Source organism: Salvia miltiorrhiza, chromosome 4 (assembly GCF_028751815.1).
Source record: "Salvia miltiorrhiza cultivar Shanhuang (shh) chromosome 4, IMPLAD_Smil_shh, whole genome shotgun sequence".
Lineage (NCBI taxonomy): Eukaryota > Viridiplantae > Streptophyta > Magnoliopsida > Lamiales > Lamiaceae > Salvia > Salvia miltiorrhiza.
The window spans coordinates 1,649,188-1,664,893 of NC_080390.1; the positions used below are offsets into that span (position 1 = coordinate 1,649,188).

Here is a 15,706-nt window from a genome sequence, read left to right on the forward strand (position 1 = left end):
TCACATAACTTCTGTTCCTTGAATTTGAAGTTGATGAACCATCATCTCAACCTCATCTGTGCATCCTGCTTGCACTCCCAACTCATTCATTAGTGTATCACCATATGCCAATGCTCCATTCTCAATTAAGTAGGATAAACACTCCCTAACAAGTTCACTTGGAACTTGTAAATTCAAGGGAAGCATATCCTGTCTAATTAAAGCATCCTTCCCTAGATGAGGGATCTTGTAGCTATTCCTCCCCTTAACCTTCAAGATTTCAACCATACAGCTTTGCAAACTTATAAACACCTTATTCAAAGTGCTAGGACTTAACTCATTGAATGACTTGATGACTGCATTCACTAGACCATCAACATTTGTAGACATTGATTCAGTTTGGAGGCTTTGTATTGCCCTGAACCACCCCAGATCATTGATGTTTGTATCTGGGGAGTTTGGTGGTTGATGCACCAAGTGAATATCAAAGCCATCAGCTGAAGCTACTGCCCTGAAATCTGGGTCTGAGTCTTGAATGTGAGGCCTAGCATTATCTTGCTGTATATATATGGTTTTGCTTGCATTTGCTGGCCACTTTGCTTTAATAGCAGGGATGATCTGATTTAAAAAAAAATCAAAGAAACAAACTCAGCATTTATTCTTAAATAGCCACTGCCATACATACATACACACTGCCATACATACATACACACTGCCACTGCATTTATTCTTAAGTACCCACTGCCATAAATCTTAAGTAGCCACTGCCATACATTAAAAAATGCCATACATACACAGCATATTGAATCATTCAATACAACTAATCATACACAGAAATCAGTTGAACTTGGAACATGCTGTTGTTACATTTAGGGCATATCTCATTCACCCTATATACCTGGTATATTAGGCAATCTTTCACTACTTGTTTGGTGATGCTTTGAATTGGTTTCCACTCCATAGTACCTGCTGCCCTGTTCTTACTGTTTCTTTTGGCTGGAACAAGTTCAGTGAATGGAAAAATTCCAATTTTTCCATCAAACAAGCATTCACCATTAGCCCCAAACACTGGCCTACATACAGCACACATGAACATCACCTTGGTGATGAACTTCTTGTTCTTGCATGTCCTATGGGGGTCTATCTCATCAGGTGTCAAATAGAACCGCTGATTACTTTTTGTGATGTAGAACCATTTCTCATCAATGTGAATTGTGTTGTGCATGCTTTTGAAAGTTAAACTCCTAAGAATCCTATCATATTCTAGAGCTTCTAAGGAAAACCGTAACCTAAGCAACTTGTTTGGAGCAGTAAGATCAGGTTTTATTGCACTAGAATGAGGTCGGATCAGTCCCAATTTAATCCACCTACCCACTGTGCTTTTACTGCATTTAATCCCACATGCAAGCCTTCTTATGGTAGATCTCTTTGACAATTCTAAGCTAGCAATCAAATTTAAATCAAGATGAACCAGTTTTCTCCTTGGCCTAAGCTTTTTTTTACTCAATGAACTTATTACCTCACCACTTGCTCTTTGTTTATTTGCAGCTGCCCAAATACGACTAATCGTTCGTCGACAACAACTCCACTTTTGAACTGCAGCATTGATCTTGCCTCTAGCTGGTTTTCCATTGTGGCTTCCTTCAAGAAGAAACTGGATTATGGCAGCCCTTTCAAAGGCCGAGAGATCCTTCCTTCTAGCCATGTTGAAGTTTTTTCTGTTTTGATGAAGTTTTCTGTTTCTGCAGCAAATGTGGTTTCTGCCCTATTTATAAAGGGTTTAAGTTCTGAATATTCTTAAAACGGTGGGAAATTTGAATGTTGTTTAAAATTTCAATGCAAAATTGGTTCCAGTTTGCACTTTTTCATTGTGGCGCCATTTTTTTGTGCTTTTCATTGTGTTTCCAGTTTGCACTTTTCAATGCAGGAAATTAAGTTCTGAAATTGCTTTTTTAATGCAACATGTTTGTTCGAAATTTATAGATTATATAAAATTAAATTATAAAAAAATTAAATTACAGATTATAAAATAAATTAAATTACAGATTATATAAAATTAAATTATAAAAAAATAAGTCTTTTTTAATAATGATTAAATAGAAATAATTAACTATTCCTTAATCACAAACTAAATCATGTGGACCGCACTCCTAATTCATCTAATTTGCTTCTCCTTAATCTCCGTGCCGAAAAGTAATGGGACATGAATAGCGGGACGGAGGGAGTACTATTCATGCACGATCCTTGTTTAATTTGATAAAATAATTTTCTCATATTCAACTAATATATCAGATTCAATCACTGATTTGGTGCAGCAGCTTCATACTTCACAATTATTGAATAGTATCAAATGTTCAGGGATACCAAATCATATGAATTATATTTGAAGGTGAGAACTTCATTTATGTTATAGAGAAACATTAGTCATACTAATGGATTGTACAATAACACGCGATTGGTGATTAACAAAACTTGGTCAACATATTTTAGAAGCGCAAATTCTTACAGGGGATAATGCAAGTAATTTTTTTTAATTCCAATAACGAAACTGACTCCAGTTGATCCGAGATTGCCTTTTAAGTTTGAACACCGACAATCCCCTCTAATTGTCTCTTATGTTATGACGATTAACAAGAGTCAAGGTCAATCGCTTTCTCATATTGGTTTATTCTTGCCAAAATCAATTTTCACACATGACCAATTGTACGTTGCAGTATCAAGAGTACGAAGTCGAGAAGGACTTAAAATTTGTTTTTTAATGACGATACGACTACAACAAATGTTGTATATAGGAAAGTTTTTCAAAATGTGTAATATTATATGCAATTTTTGCCATTTAATTATAATTTGATTTGATTTACTTACACACAATGTTTATGTTTATTTTACTTAAAATGTTACTCCCTTCGTCCCACTTCAATAGGCTCACTTCTTTTGGGCACAGAGATTAAGAAAACTTACTTTTTAGTAGGAAATTGGTTGTAATATGGTGTGGTCCATACCAATTAAGTACAACTTTTTTATCCAAAAAGGAAAATGTGCCTATTGGAGTGGAACGAAGGGAGTATTTTAAAAGGGTTAAGGTGCAGATAGGCCCCTCAAGTGGAGGCCCTTAAAGCGTTTCAGTCCCCTTACTAACTATGTGTGCAAATTGGCCCCCGAACTCAAAAAAACGGTGCAGATCGGCCCCTCTGACTTAACACCGTTATGGGCCGTTAGTCAAGGGGGCGATCTGCACCGTTTTTTCGGAGTTCAGGGGCTAATCTGCACCTTTTAACTTTTTAATTAATTCATCTCTCTCGCTCAAAATTTGATCGTCGTTGTCGCTGATTCAAGCTCCGGCGAGGCCGGCGGAGGGCGCCGCCCCTTTCTTTCTCTCTTGGGCCCTAAACCTCGGAGCTCGCTCGACTGCACACGCTTAGCGTCAAGGACGAGCCCTAATTCTCCCATTCCGTCGGAAATCGCCGCCGCAATATCCGGTGAACCCGCCGCCTGACTTTTCTCGATGAGGAGTCGCCTAGCTTTTCTCGATAAAGAGTCGCCTCTTTCTCTCAAATCCGGCGAAATCCGGTGATAAAGGTCGACGATGCCCGTCGCCATCTACACTATCGGCGTGCTATTGAAGAAGGACGCCTTCAAATCAGAGACCATGGCCAACATGATCTCGATCTCGATTGGGGTCACGATCACCGCCTACGGCGAGGCGAAGTTCGATTCGTTGGGGGTGATTCTGCAATTGGGGGTGGTGACGTTCGAGGGAGAATTCGAGTTTCCATTTCGATTATGTGGTTTTCGGGAGCAATGACGCCGATTTGGAATTCCCGATTTGGGGCTTGGGAACTTGATTTCGTGATTTTCCTCATCTGACGGCGATTGACGCCGAAAAAGTTGGTCGGAGAAGATGAGATGTGAGTTTTTTTAATGAACGGTGTGCAGATTAGCCCCCGAACTCCAAAAAGGGAAAAGGTGCAGATTAGCCCCTGAACTCCAAAAAAATGGTGCAGATCGCCCCCTCTGACTAACGGCCCATAACGGTGTTAAGTCAGAGGGGGCGATCTGCACCATTTTTTTGAGTTCGAGGGCCAATCTGCACACACAGTTAGTAAGAGGACTGAAATGCTCTAAGGGCTTTCACTCGAGGGGCCTATCTGCACCTTAACCCATTTTAAAATAATGTCTGTCGTGCAACGCATGGGTGGGTGTAATAGTATTGCAAAAAACGAAGGAAACACTATAACAAAACATGTTTCCCGTAACAAAACTGTAGGAAAAAATATCACTTAAGACATAAACGAATGAGAGCAAGTCAAACTATGAAATTTCATTGCAAGAACAACTCCAGATTTGTGATTTGCGAACGTTTCTTCAACATTATTGGTGACCAAAAACCAAAATCCTAATTCGTGAAAGTGGGATTTTAGGTGTTTTCTCTAGTGGTTTTGGTTTTTGTTTGAAATGAAGACGATTTTTCTTCTCTTATTTTCAATTCAAGTTTATAGATATAAATTTAACCTTTGGATTGTAATTTGGTGTTAGCATACTCATTTTCTCTACCCATTTTAGTGTGTTTCTTATTTTATTTGAATACGATCTTCTTGCTTTTCTATTTGATATTGCACAGAGGAATCAATAGTGATTGGAATTTAGAGAAAGTGATGTTCATTAAGTGATGATAATATACAACTACAAGTTTTGAGCTTTAATTCAATTTCTTATTGTTTGAAGATCATCAAAATTGTTCTTCACAATCATATTGAGACAATCTTTTAAATAATTGCTTATTACCTTTCATAGAAAATGATGTATTTGTAAATATTACTAATAAAGTTATTATACAAAGATTTCAGAACATGAAGATCAGGAGATAAATACTGTGATATATGAAAACACTATTTATTTTATGTTTTTGACTTGTTATGTAATTTAAATGACATTATAATTATTTATTTTATTATTTAATTATTAATTTTATTTAAAAAATGGACCTCCTGACTAAAAAATCTGGCCCCGCCACCGGTGATATACATATAGAAGAGCATCCACATTAGGGTTACATGATAGCCTACATGATAGCTTACTTGATGAGGGGGGGACCACATTGTGTAAGGAGGCTGTATTGGGATTACATGATAGCCTACATGATTTTTTTAGTTTTGATTTTTATGATTTTCACTTAAATTTAATTGGCGCAAATTTAAATAACACATTTGATTAATAATTAAAATTTCATTAAAATAAAAAATTACATAAAAAGAAAAATTCAAATGGTCAAAAAAGACACGCAAACTGAGGCAATCAAAGCTGCCTTCAAATTTCAAAAATCGAATTTCAATATATATATATTTTTTAAATAGGGCGCGTGTAAAACATGCGCCGAAAAAATAACGCTATTGGGCATACACGATCCATCGTGTAGCCCTCGTGTAAGGCTGCCTTGCAACGCCTTACACGAACAACACCTTACACGAGTCGGTGCTATCGTGTAAGGCGTTGCCAATGCTCGAAAGTAATGTACATATTCTCGAAACCAATCCACCCGCTAATATTATTATTTATGAGTATAACTTAATTATAAGTTTGTCACTATATACAATGTGATATATACATAATACATGTGATGTAATTGAATAAGACCATATACTATATTTTGAGGCGATAAAACAAAATTACAAAATAGTTGATGCAATGAGCAAAGAAGGATGCAGTCTCCCTACAAACACTCCTACATCTTGACCATTACATAGGCAGTTTGTTACACCAACCAAAAGAAAAAGTAAAAACAAAGAAAGTAAATCATTATACAAAACCTCAAGAAAATAAAGCTATTCTTCAACATTGATAAAGTTGATAAGATATGGAGTAAATTTTTCTTTTTTTTTGTATGTAACTATTCAAATCTAAATTATAAATCAATCCTCGTTTCAAATCTTAAATAATAATCAATAATATTATAGAAACAAAATTTACATGTGCACTACTATAAAACTCCACCTTTCTCTCTCTACTATACCCTTTTTCATCTCTTTAAACACAAAATCACTCACTTCTTTTCTTCCTTAGTTTCTTCCCGTTCGTCTTCATCCGCTGCTCTTACGGCGTCGTTCCGTCATGGTTCCCGCCATTGTTATATCCGAGTAGAAACCCTAATACCCCTCCACCCGCTCCAGGTATAATCAGTAATACAACAAGAATCTTTACATTTATTACGCAATCGCCGTTTGGATTCTTCCCCCCCTTCCCCTCTATTGAATGCGTTTTCAGAAAATTATTGGTTGTGATGCATTTGATTTGATCGGCGGATCTCAATAGGGAAAGGGAGCGCTCTGAATTTCCGGGAAAGCGGTTTCTTTATTTTTCTCATTCTCTCCGAAAGACTAGGATTTATGAACCAGAATCAATCAAGGGCTGAGAGGAGCGATTCTGCGCAGTACAGGAAAGCCGGCCGATCCGGCAGCTCCAATCAGCAGCGTCAGTACTCCGGTGGCGTTTCCACTAAGGGTGGTGGCGGCGCCTCCTCCGCCCCCACCAATCCTGCTAACCGCAGGTGCGCCATATGTGAATAAGACTGAAACTTTGGTATTGTTTCTTGTATTTGCAAATTGGAGAGACGCTTGGGAACATGTATTTATGTATAACGTATTGAATGTTATTGTATTTTTTGGAGAAGAAATTGATTGGATGTTGATGTGAATCAAAGTGGAAGTATTTTGTCGTCTGTCTACGGCCTAGGGTTTCAGTATCTCTGCATGATATGTTCAGATAAGATGATGAAATGGACTTCATTTTTTCTTTGTCTGAGATGCAGTTTTAAGAAGTATAACAACAATGCACCAGTAGCGCAGCCTGGAGCAGGACCATGGAATGTAGATTCTAGCGATTCATCTGCCGTTCATGCTGTACAGAATGGTGCTCATCAACAGCAGCCAACTCAAAGTAAGTTGTACATATTCTTTGTTGTGGTAAAGGCAATCTTTCTGATTTAAATATTTCAGCCCCCGGAGCCACGAGTGTTAGCTGGGTTGAGAATGCTCTAGTTTTTTGTGAGAACTCTCTCTCTATCTCTAAAGAAAAGATAATGCATGGTTACTTTTATTTCCTCCCGCTCATGCTCATCTTGTTAAGGTGAATTTTCCTCAAAATGACAGAAAACTGAAGCTAGTTTAAATCTTTTATTGTCTTTCTGGAATTCTTTTCTCAATTTGGGCTTTCTTGTGTCTTTCTGTAGGAGTACCTGAAGCACCCGGTAGCAAAATATCTTCCAATCTCAAGCCAACGGATGCCTCTAATCTAAAGGCCACTCGACCTGTTCCTAAATCTCCTTCCAGTAATGTTTCCTCGGCAGCTGCATCATCTAATGTTACTAATGCTAGCTCTGACTCCAAGGCCCCAGCGACACCTGGAAAAAGTATGGTCATTGTATTCATTTAAGTTTCTTTTTTTTCCCCTGGTCCATTATTCTAATTTTGTAAAGTCCTTCGGTCTATATTTGAGATTGACAATTTATACTATTATGTTATTTTATAGCTTCAGGAGATGCATCTAAGTCATTTCCCTTGCAGTTTGGGTCCATAAGTCCTGGCTTTATGAATGGAATGCAGGTATTTTACAATCAAATGCAGCTTTATGAATGAAGTATTTCTGTATTTCCCATTTCACTCTCTATTCTTGTCCTGCAACTCTAGTTGTTAAGAATAGAAATTGTTTTGTTTTTCTGTTGGTAGATACCTGCTCGAACAAGCTCTGCACCACCAAATTTGGATGAGCAGAAAAAAGATCAGGTTTGAGATTCTCTTCTGTCATAATATTTATCTAGTAGAGAGGTAGTAGCTTTGGACTTGTAAAAGAATAGAGATGCTGGACGTTCGTCACGAATTGTAACAAAACTTGAAGTACTAGAAAGCGTATCCATGCTGTGTATTCTGTTGATTTCTATACTTCATCTGTGTCGTAGCATGCTGGAAATGAAAATGGGACGTTAAGTTATGAGGGAGGTTTTGGTGTGATAATATTATCTCTTCTTGGAGTGGAAAGGAGGAAGAATAAAGGGTGAAATTCTTTTTTATAGAAAATGAGGGAAAATAAATGAGAGATTTAAAGAGACATTCTTTTATCACTTATTTTCTCATGATAAATTTACAACCAAACAGAACACACCCTTAAAGAAAATTAAGACGTCATTCATTTCATGAGTATAATTGCATTATTAATTTGAAGTATTTGACTTTTTTGCACCAAATAATTTTTAAGAGCTATATGCTAATCATTATATATAGGATTAATTGGCTGTAAATCAATGAATTGTCAGTAAATTATGATTATTTCCAGAATAACTAAATTTGTAATGTAAAGACATGAACTTCAGTCCAATTTGAAATTTGCCACAAATTTAAATTTCGTTCAAATTAAAATTAACGTGGCCAAATTAAATCTGACGTGGCCATCGTGATTTAATTTTCTATTTTTTAAGTCTATGAGTAGTACTTACATCGAATAACTTAAAATGAAACTAACCACGTCATTCCTTTATTTCCCCTGGTATCTCCAAGACAAAAATTGAAAAACTTCATCCGTCAATCCTGATCACGTTTTTGTGATTTTTTTTTGAAGATCATACTCATATCTAGTACTTAAATAAATTCTTGAGTTGATAATAATCTGCCATTAATTATCATACTTGTGTTATCGATGAACAATGATGGGTTACAAAATCTTTTCCTACAGGCACGTTATGAGTCCTCAAGGGCAGCTCCTGCTTTGCCAACTCCATCAATCCCCAAGCAGCATTTTCCCAAAAAGGATGCAGGAATCCTTGACCAACCTAATTCTGGTGAAGCTCATTTAGCGTCAAAACCCAAAAGGGATGTCCAAATTTCAACTGCACCACCTGGGATTCAAGCTCAGAAGCCTGCACTACATCCTATCCCTAATATGTCCATGCAATTGCCATTTCACCAACCGCAGATACCTGTTCAATTTGGTGGTCCGAATCCACAAATGCAGTCTCAAGCCTTGTCAGGGCCTATGCCAATTCCAATGTCCCTACCTCTAGGGAATCCACCAGTGCAACATTCAATGTTTGTTCAAGGTCTCCAGCCCCATCCCATGCAGTCTCAAGGAATGATGCATCAGGGACAGGGATTAAACTTCTCCCCGCAAATGGGTCCTCAGCTGTCTCCCCAATTGGGTAACATGGGAATGAGCTTGGCCCCACAGTTTCCTCAGCAAGCACCTGTAAAATACAGTGGTTCTCGCAAAACTGTGAAGATTACCCATCCAGAAACTCATGAAGAATTGAGGCTTGATAGTTCACCAGCTCCAAGGTTACATCCTAGTGTGCAATCTCAGTCGCAGCCAATTTCTTCATTTCCTCCTAATATACCGATGAATTTTTACCCCAGTTCTTACAATGCCGCTCCCCTCTTTTATCCTCCTGCAAGCTCTGTTCCTCTTAGTAGCACTCAGGTTCCTCCCACTTCTCAACCGCCAAGACTCTATAACCAGGTTCGCTATTCGCCCCTCTTAAGACTTCATTTAATCTAAGTTTAACTGGGTCTTTGTCTTGAGAAGGGCCACATCTATAGAACTTTTCAATGAGATGGTGCATCATTAATATTCTAACATTTCCATGGTATTGGAAAGGCATGCAACAATCAAAATTAAATGATTTGTTATTTTTTGCATCTTTTTCTGCAGGTGACTGTGAAATCACCTATTGTCTCGCATGCAGAGAAAGATCCTCTGCCACCCTCAGGTTCTCTTTCTGTTGGAAAAGCAGAGGCTTCAAAACCTTCAAGGTTAAAGGCGGAACATCCAGTTTCTTCTTTGAGCTGTAGTCCACAGTCAAAGGCTAGTCTAGGAGCATCTTATGTGTCGGTTACTTCATCAAGTCCTGCCACAGCGGAGAGGGTGGTACCCTATTCGGCTTCTGGTTCAGCTGCCATGGATGTTCATGTATCAGTATCAACCAGCTGTTCTGATGGCTCTAGAACAGGAGCACTATATCCTGACTCCTTCAAAGATAAGCCTAAAAGACCAGGCAGCAGAAGCCAGCAGGAGCAGGTAATTCATGGATTTCTATTCTTTACACATATTTCATTTGTTGGGCTGGTTGTACACTTCAAGCAAATTTATCTTGAGTTATGAGTGTGAGTTCACATTTTTTCCAGGATCTCAGCCTATCTACTTCTCTTTCAAGTTTGCCTTCACAACTTCCTGAAGTCGCAACAATGGAAGCAAAACATATATCATCTGAAAGTGCCAAGGATCCATTATTGACAGCTGTAGCTGCTTCTTGTGAAGCTCCTAGCATGACAAGTGAGGGTGCCACAGAAGAAAAGACTGGAAATACATTTAAAGGTTTAGGAATGCAAGTTTTAGATAGCACAATATCAGAGCCTGAGGTTATAGGGGGATTCAAGCAAGCAGAAGCAATATTGGCTGAAAGTAGTTTGGAAACCCCCATGATGTCCCTTACTTTGGATTCTCCTGATGCCATAGGTAAAATTAAGGAAAGCTCTAATCAGGAGGTAGCATCCATCAATGGTGGCTCATCAGAACATACACAAGAAAAGCTAGAAGAGTTATCAAGCTATTGTTCCAATGATGTTAAGAGGGAAGGTAATTTAGCAGGGCATGCTGGCATATCAGGTGGACAAGAACTTGAGAGTTCTGTGCCAGTAACTGCTTGTGGCATGGGAGCAAAAACTGTTGTGAATGGTGCTACTGTGGATCAAGAGTCTGTTCCTATCTTGGACCCTCCTCCTCCTGAAGGTGTTGTGAGATCTGAAAATGAAACTAGGGCTAGTAGTACTGGTGTCTTAATTTCTCCATCTCCATCTAGTGTCAAAGAAAAAGGCTCAGATGCGAATGCAGCAAAAGGTGTTGCGCCCAAGGGTAAGAAGAAGAAAAAAGAGCTTTATAGAAAAGCAGAAGCTGCTGGTACTAGTTCTGATCTTTATATGGCATACAAGGGTCCTGAAGAGAAAAAGGAGACTGTAACCAATGTACAGGCCTCTGAGAACTCTTCAAGTATTATCGAGAAAAAAACATCTGTTGGTGTATCTCAAGAGAATGCTGCGGCATGCGAGAAATCTACCTTAAGTAAAGTTGAGCCAGATGATTGGGAAGATGCTGCTGAAATTTCTTCTCCACAATTAGGAACTTCAAGGAATGAAAATCAAGATAATGATGATGGCGATGGATTGACAGCTAAAACGTACTCTAGGGATTTTCTCCTCAAATTTGTGGAGCTATGCACTGATCTTCCAGAAGGTTTTGAGATTACGTCAGACATTGCAGATACTCTGATGGTTTCTAGCATCAATGTTCCACGTGAATCATACCCTAGCCCTGGACGTAATGTCGACAGGCCTGCTGGAGGTTCTAGACCAGATCGTCGGGGAAGTGGCTTGGGAGATGAGGACAAATGGAATAAATTCCCTGGGCCTCTTATGGTAGGACGAGGAGATATGTGGACTGATGTTGGTTATATGAACAATGTTGTTGGGTTGCGACCTGGTCAAGGAGGTAATTATGGTGTTCTAAGGAATCCTCGGGCACAGACACCTCAATATGTTGGGGGCATCCTCTCTGGACCGATGCAGTCCATTGGTCCCCAGGGTGGGCCACAAAGAAATAATGTTGATTCTGACAGGTGGCAGCGTGGAGCTGGGTTTCAGAAAGGTTTGATGCCTTATCCTCAGACACCTATGCAGATGATGCACAAAGCTGAAAGGAAGTATGAAGTGGGTAAGGTTTCTGATGAGGAAGAAGCCAAGCAGAGGCAGTTGAAGGGAATCTTGAACAAGCTTACCCCTCAAAATTTTGAAAAGCTGTTTCAACAAGTTAAGCAAGTCAACATTGATAATGTTATCACACTGTCTGGTGTGATCTCACAGATTTTTGATAAGGCTTTGATGGAGCCCACCTTCTGTGAGATGTATGCCAATTTCTGCTTTCACCTTGCTGCAGATTTACCTGATCTAAGTGTGGACAATGAAAAAATTACCTTTAAGAGAATACTCTTGAACAAATGCCAGGAGGAATTTGAAAGGGGAGAAAGAGAGGAAGAAGAGGCAAATAAAGCTGAGGAAGAAGGTGAAGTTAAGCAGACAGCAGAAGAGAGAGAGGAGCAAAGACTCCGTGCTCGAAGACGTATGCTAGGTAACATTAGACTCATCGGAGAACTGTACAAGAAGAGAATGTTGACTGAGAGGATAATGCATGAGTGCATAAATAAGTTGTTGGGTCAATATCAGAATCCAGACGAGGAGAACATCGAGGCTTTGTGCAAATTGATGAGTACAATTGGGGAGATGATTGATCATCCAAAAGCAAAAGAACATATGGATGCCTATTATGATATCATGGGACAGTTATCCAATAACATGAAACTTTCGTCGAGGGTCAGATTCATGCTTAAAGATGCTATTGATCTAAGGAAGAATAAGTGGCAGCAGAGAAGAAAAGTTGAAGGTCCGAAAAAGATCGAGGAGGTACATAGAGATGCTGCTCAAGAGCGGGCGCAAGTTAGTAGGCTGGGTCGCGCTCCGAGCATGGGTAATTCATCTAGAAGGGGTCCTCCTATGGATTTTGGCGCTAGGTCTCCTAGTATGTTACCTTCACCAAATTCCCATACTAGTGGTTTCCGTGGTGCGCCCCCACAGCTACGTGGTTATGGTTCCCAGGATGTTAGGACGGATGAAAGACATTCATCTGTTCCTCTGCCCCAAAGACTGCTCGGTGATGATTCCATTACTCTTGGGCCCCAAGGTGGTCTTGCAAGAGGAATGGCTTTCAGAGGGCAGCCATTGGCAGCCAATGTTCCCTTGGCTGAGATGCAAAGTCTTGGAGATGGACGGAGGATGGGACCTGGCCAGAATGGCTTTAGTTCTATCCCTGAAAGAGCAGCTTATGGCCAAAGAGAGGATCTTATGCCAAGGTATATGCACGACAGGTTTGTTGCGCCCCCTACTTTTGATCAATCTCATCCTCAGGAGCGAAATAGTATGTATGGGAATAGAGATGTTAGGAATGATCATGCTTCTGATGGATATCCGCCTACTTCTCCTTCTCCTCGAGGTGGCCCACCTAGTATTGCGAATGATGTGTCTTCAGATAAGGTGTGGCCAGAAGAGCAGTTGCGTGACAAGTCAGTGGCTGCAATTAAAGAGTTCTACAGGTATAATTGTGAATCCTTCAATTTTATAATATATATGCTGCCCCAACGCATTTGAGAAATCCAATGGCAAGAGGGAACTATGACGGTGTCCCAAGCAAATTGAGTGCTAAAATAATCGAGTTATTTTTTGTTCGCCTGCCTTAATATTAAGAGGCTAGATTCCACCCTTCTTCCTTTATGTTTCTCTATGAAGTGTTGTATGGATGTGAATTGAGCCAGTAATAGCTACCTACATTATTACTCCCGTTCCACAGGCTCCAAATACTGTGGAAAAGATCAAGTAAAGTTGCACAACTAACTTATGCTTCTAGGTGGTTATTAGGATCATTGTCAAGTACTTACCTCCCTTTTGACATATTTGCAATTTTTTGAACCAGTTGCGGGAAAAATATAGAAAGAATAATGTCAAAATTTGACAAGACTAGTTGAAATGACAAGACCTAGTTACTCCCTCCATCCCATTATTATAGGTGGCTCAAAAAATTTGTGTGCGGGAATTAAGGAGCTTGTGTAAATTGCTTAAAAGTGGTAGGGCTCACACTTTCTCAAGGGTTAATTTTTGCCAATTGTGGTTTGAGCCACATTTAGTGGGACAACCCAAAATGGAATACATACCACTTTTATTGGGACAGAGGGAGTATGATCCTATGTTAATTTGTATTTTTGAAGCCTGTGAGCCTTAATTGTTTAGTATCTTGTAATCTTGCTTTTGGGCTGATAGCAAAAATGATTGTTTGTTTTTTCTATTTTTTAGTTTTTGTGCTTTGTGTTTATTAGGCCAGTGTCTGTGTCTACCCAAGACCTCTTGGCACCTTTAGTAGGTATGCTTATTACTCAAGAGTCAGTTGTCCTTAGGGTGGAGATGGTCAGAGCAAGCTTCTGGTTGATGTAGGCGTGGAGGTTTGTTCAGATAGGAAAAGCTGGAGCTTACTTAGGGTGGAGATGGTGTTTTGTTACTATTTCTTTTAGAAACGATCTACTCTTAGGACTATTATTTATCCTTGAGAATTTATTGTTGCACTCTTTTGTAGTAACTCGAAACTGTACATGTTTGTCATTTTCTTGTTCATACAAGAACTTGCTACCAGTGGTCCCATGATACATCCATTTTGCACTCTTTCCTGAACCAAACAGATGGATGTTTAGCTCTATGGTGTTGGGATCAGGAATCGTGTGAGCAACCGCATGTTTATACTAAACGTTAAACTCTCTTGTCACTTTACTAAAAAGTATTGAGGTTTAGACCTATTAATATACCTATCTGGCCCAATTTGGTATTGTTGAATGGCTATTCATAGAACATGGATGACTATTCACCTTGGGGATTCCATTTTTCTAATTGTATAGTTCTCAAAATTTCACTCGCCTTTCCAAGAATGTGAAAACTCATTAGTCAAGTTCTTCTAAAAACACACCTATGGGTGTGTTTGTCAACATATACTGTTTACCTTCTGTCCTTTTTATGTGTTATTTATGAATCTGGTGTGGATCTATTCATTTCGGTTAGTATCTTTGGTTATGTTATAAGGTAGAATATGGAAACTCTCGAGTCTGTAGTAACCTAAAAATGTGTTGTCTTTGCAGTGCAAGAGATGAGAAGGAAGTTGCTTTGTGCATCAAGGATTTGAATGCTCCCACTTTTTATCCAACTATGATCTCCCTATGGGTTACTGATTCTTTTGAGAGGAAAGACATGGAGAGGGATTTATTAACGAAGCTTCTAATAAACCTCACGAAACCTCAAGATAGGATGATAAGTGGAGATCAACTCATCAAAGGGTATGCTGGTTCCTGCTTATAATTACTAGAGATCTCTTCAATATATATGTTCAATCTTGTCTAATTAAGTTCTGTTTGGACAGGTTTGAATCCGTACTTGCAGTCCTCGAGGATGCAGTGAACGACGCCCCTAGAGCAGGAGAGTTCCTTGGTCGAATGTTTGGGAAAATCATACTTGAGAATGTAATCCCACTTTCTGATATCGGTCGGTTGATATATGAAGGTGGAGAAGAGCAAGGGCAGCTTGTAGAATCAGGGGCTGCAGGCGATGTCCTTGCAAGTATCTTTGACACGATCAAATCAGAAAAAGGTGAGTCCGTATTAGGCGAGATGCGTTCAAGCTCTAATCTACGGGTAGAGGACTTCAGGCCTGCTGGCTCTAACAAAGCATTTAGAATAGACAAGTACATTTAGAGGGATAGGGATGCTCATTGTATCTGGTAGAGAAAATTCATTTCTTTGTTTTCTTAGGTCGCCATTGCAAATTTACATATTTAAAATTGGGCTAGTGGGGATAAGTCTCTTCACGTCTTTAAATATTGTTTCACCAAGAATACTCGATTACAATTTATGGAAGATTCAATTGTGCATCCAATTTTTGTGTCTTCTCCATTTGTTTTATTTTACCATGCTTATGAAACAATAATTTATCACAACATATATATATGGTTAAGCAGGGAATTACGTGTAATAAGTCCAGTAAATCTACTCTATCTTCCAACTGCTCAAAAATACTAATCCCAATTCATCAACTTTGGCCAGTAATCG

The 15,706-nt window shown here is 39.1% G+C and overlaps 2 protein-coding genes across 2 annotated transcripts; one reads left to right on the forward strand and one right to left on the reverse strand.

Moving 5' to 3' along the window:
* Positions 1 to 1,684, reverse strand: LOC131021111 (uncharacterized). The gene is made up of 3 exons (XM_057950201.1): positions 878 to 1,684; positions 693 to 743; positions 1 to 597 (listed from the first exon to the last, which is right to left on the reverse strand). The coding sequence occupies exons 1-3, from the start codon at positions 1,682 to 1,684 to the stop codon at positions 1 to 3; spliced, it is 1,455 nt and encodes a 484-aa protein (XP_057806184.1).
* A 4,205-nt stretch (positions 1,685 to 5,889) lies between these two features.
* On the forward strand, positions 5,890 to 15,533 carry LOC131022114 (eukaryotic translation initiation factor 4G-like). Its single transcript, XM_057951515.1, has 11 exons — positions 5,890 to 6,146; positions 6,289 to 6,523; positions 6,785 to 6,912; positions 7,205 to 7,384; positions 7,504 to 7,577; positions 7,701 to 7,757; positions 8,701 to 9,480; positions 9,673 to 10,038; positions 10,146 to 13,159; positions 14,744 to 14,938; positions 15,022 to 15,533. The coding sequence occupies exons 2-11, from the start codon at positions 6,363 to 6,365 to the stop codon at positions 15,350 to 15,352; spliced, it is 5,286 nt and encodes a 1,761-aa protein (XP_057807498.1). The 5' UTR covers positions 5,890 to 6,146; positions 6,289 to 6,362; the 3' UTR covers positions 15,353 to 15,533.
* The last annotated feature ends 173 nt before the right edge of the window (positions 15,534 to 15,706 follow it).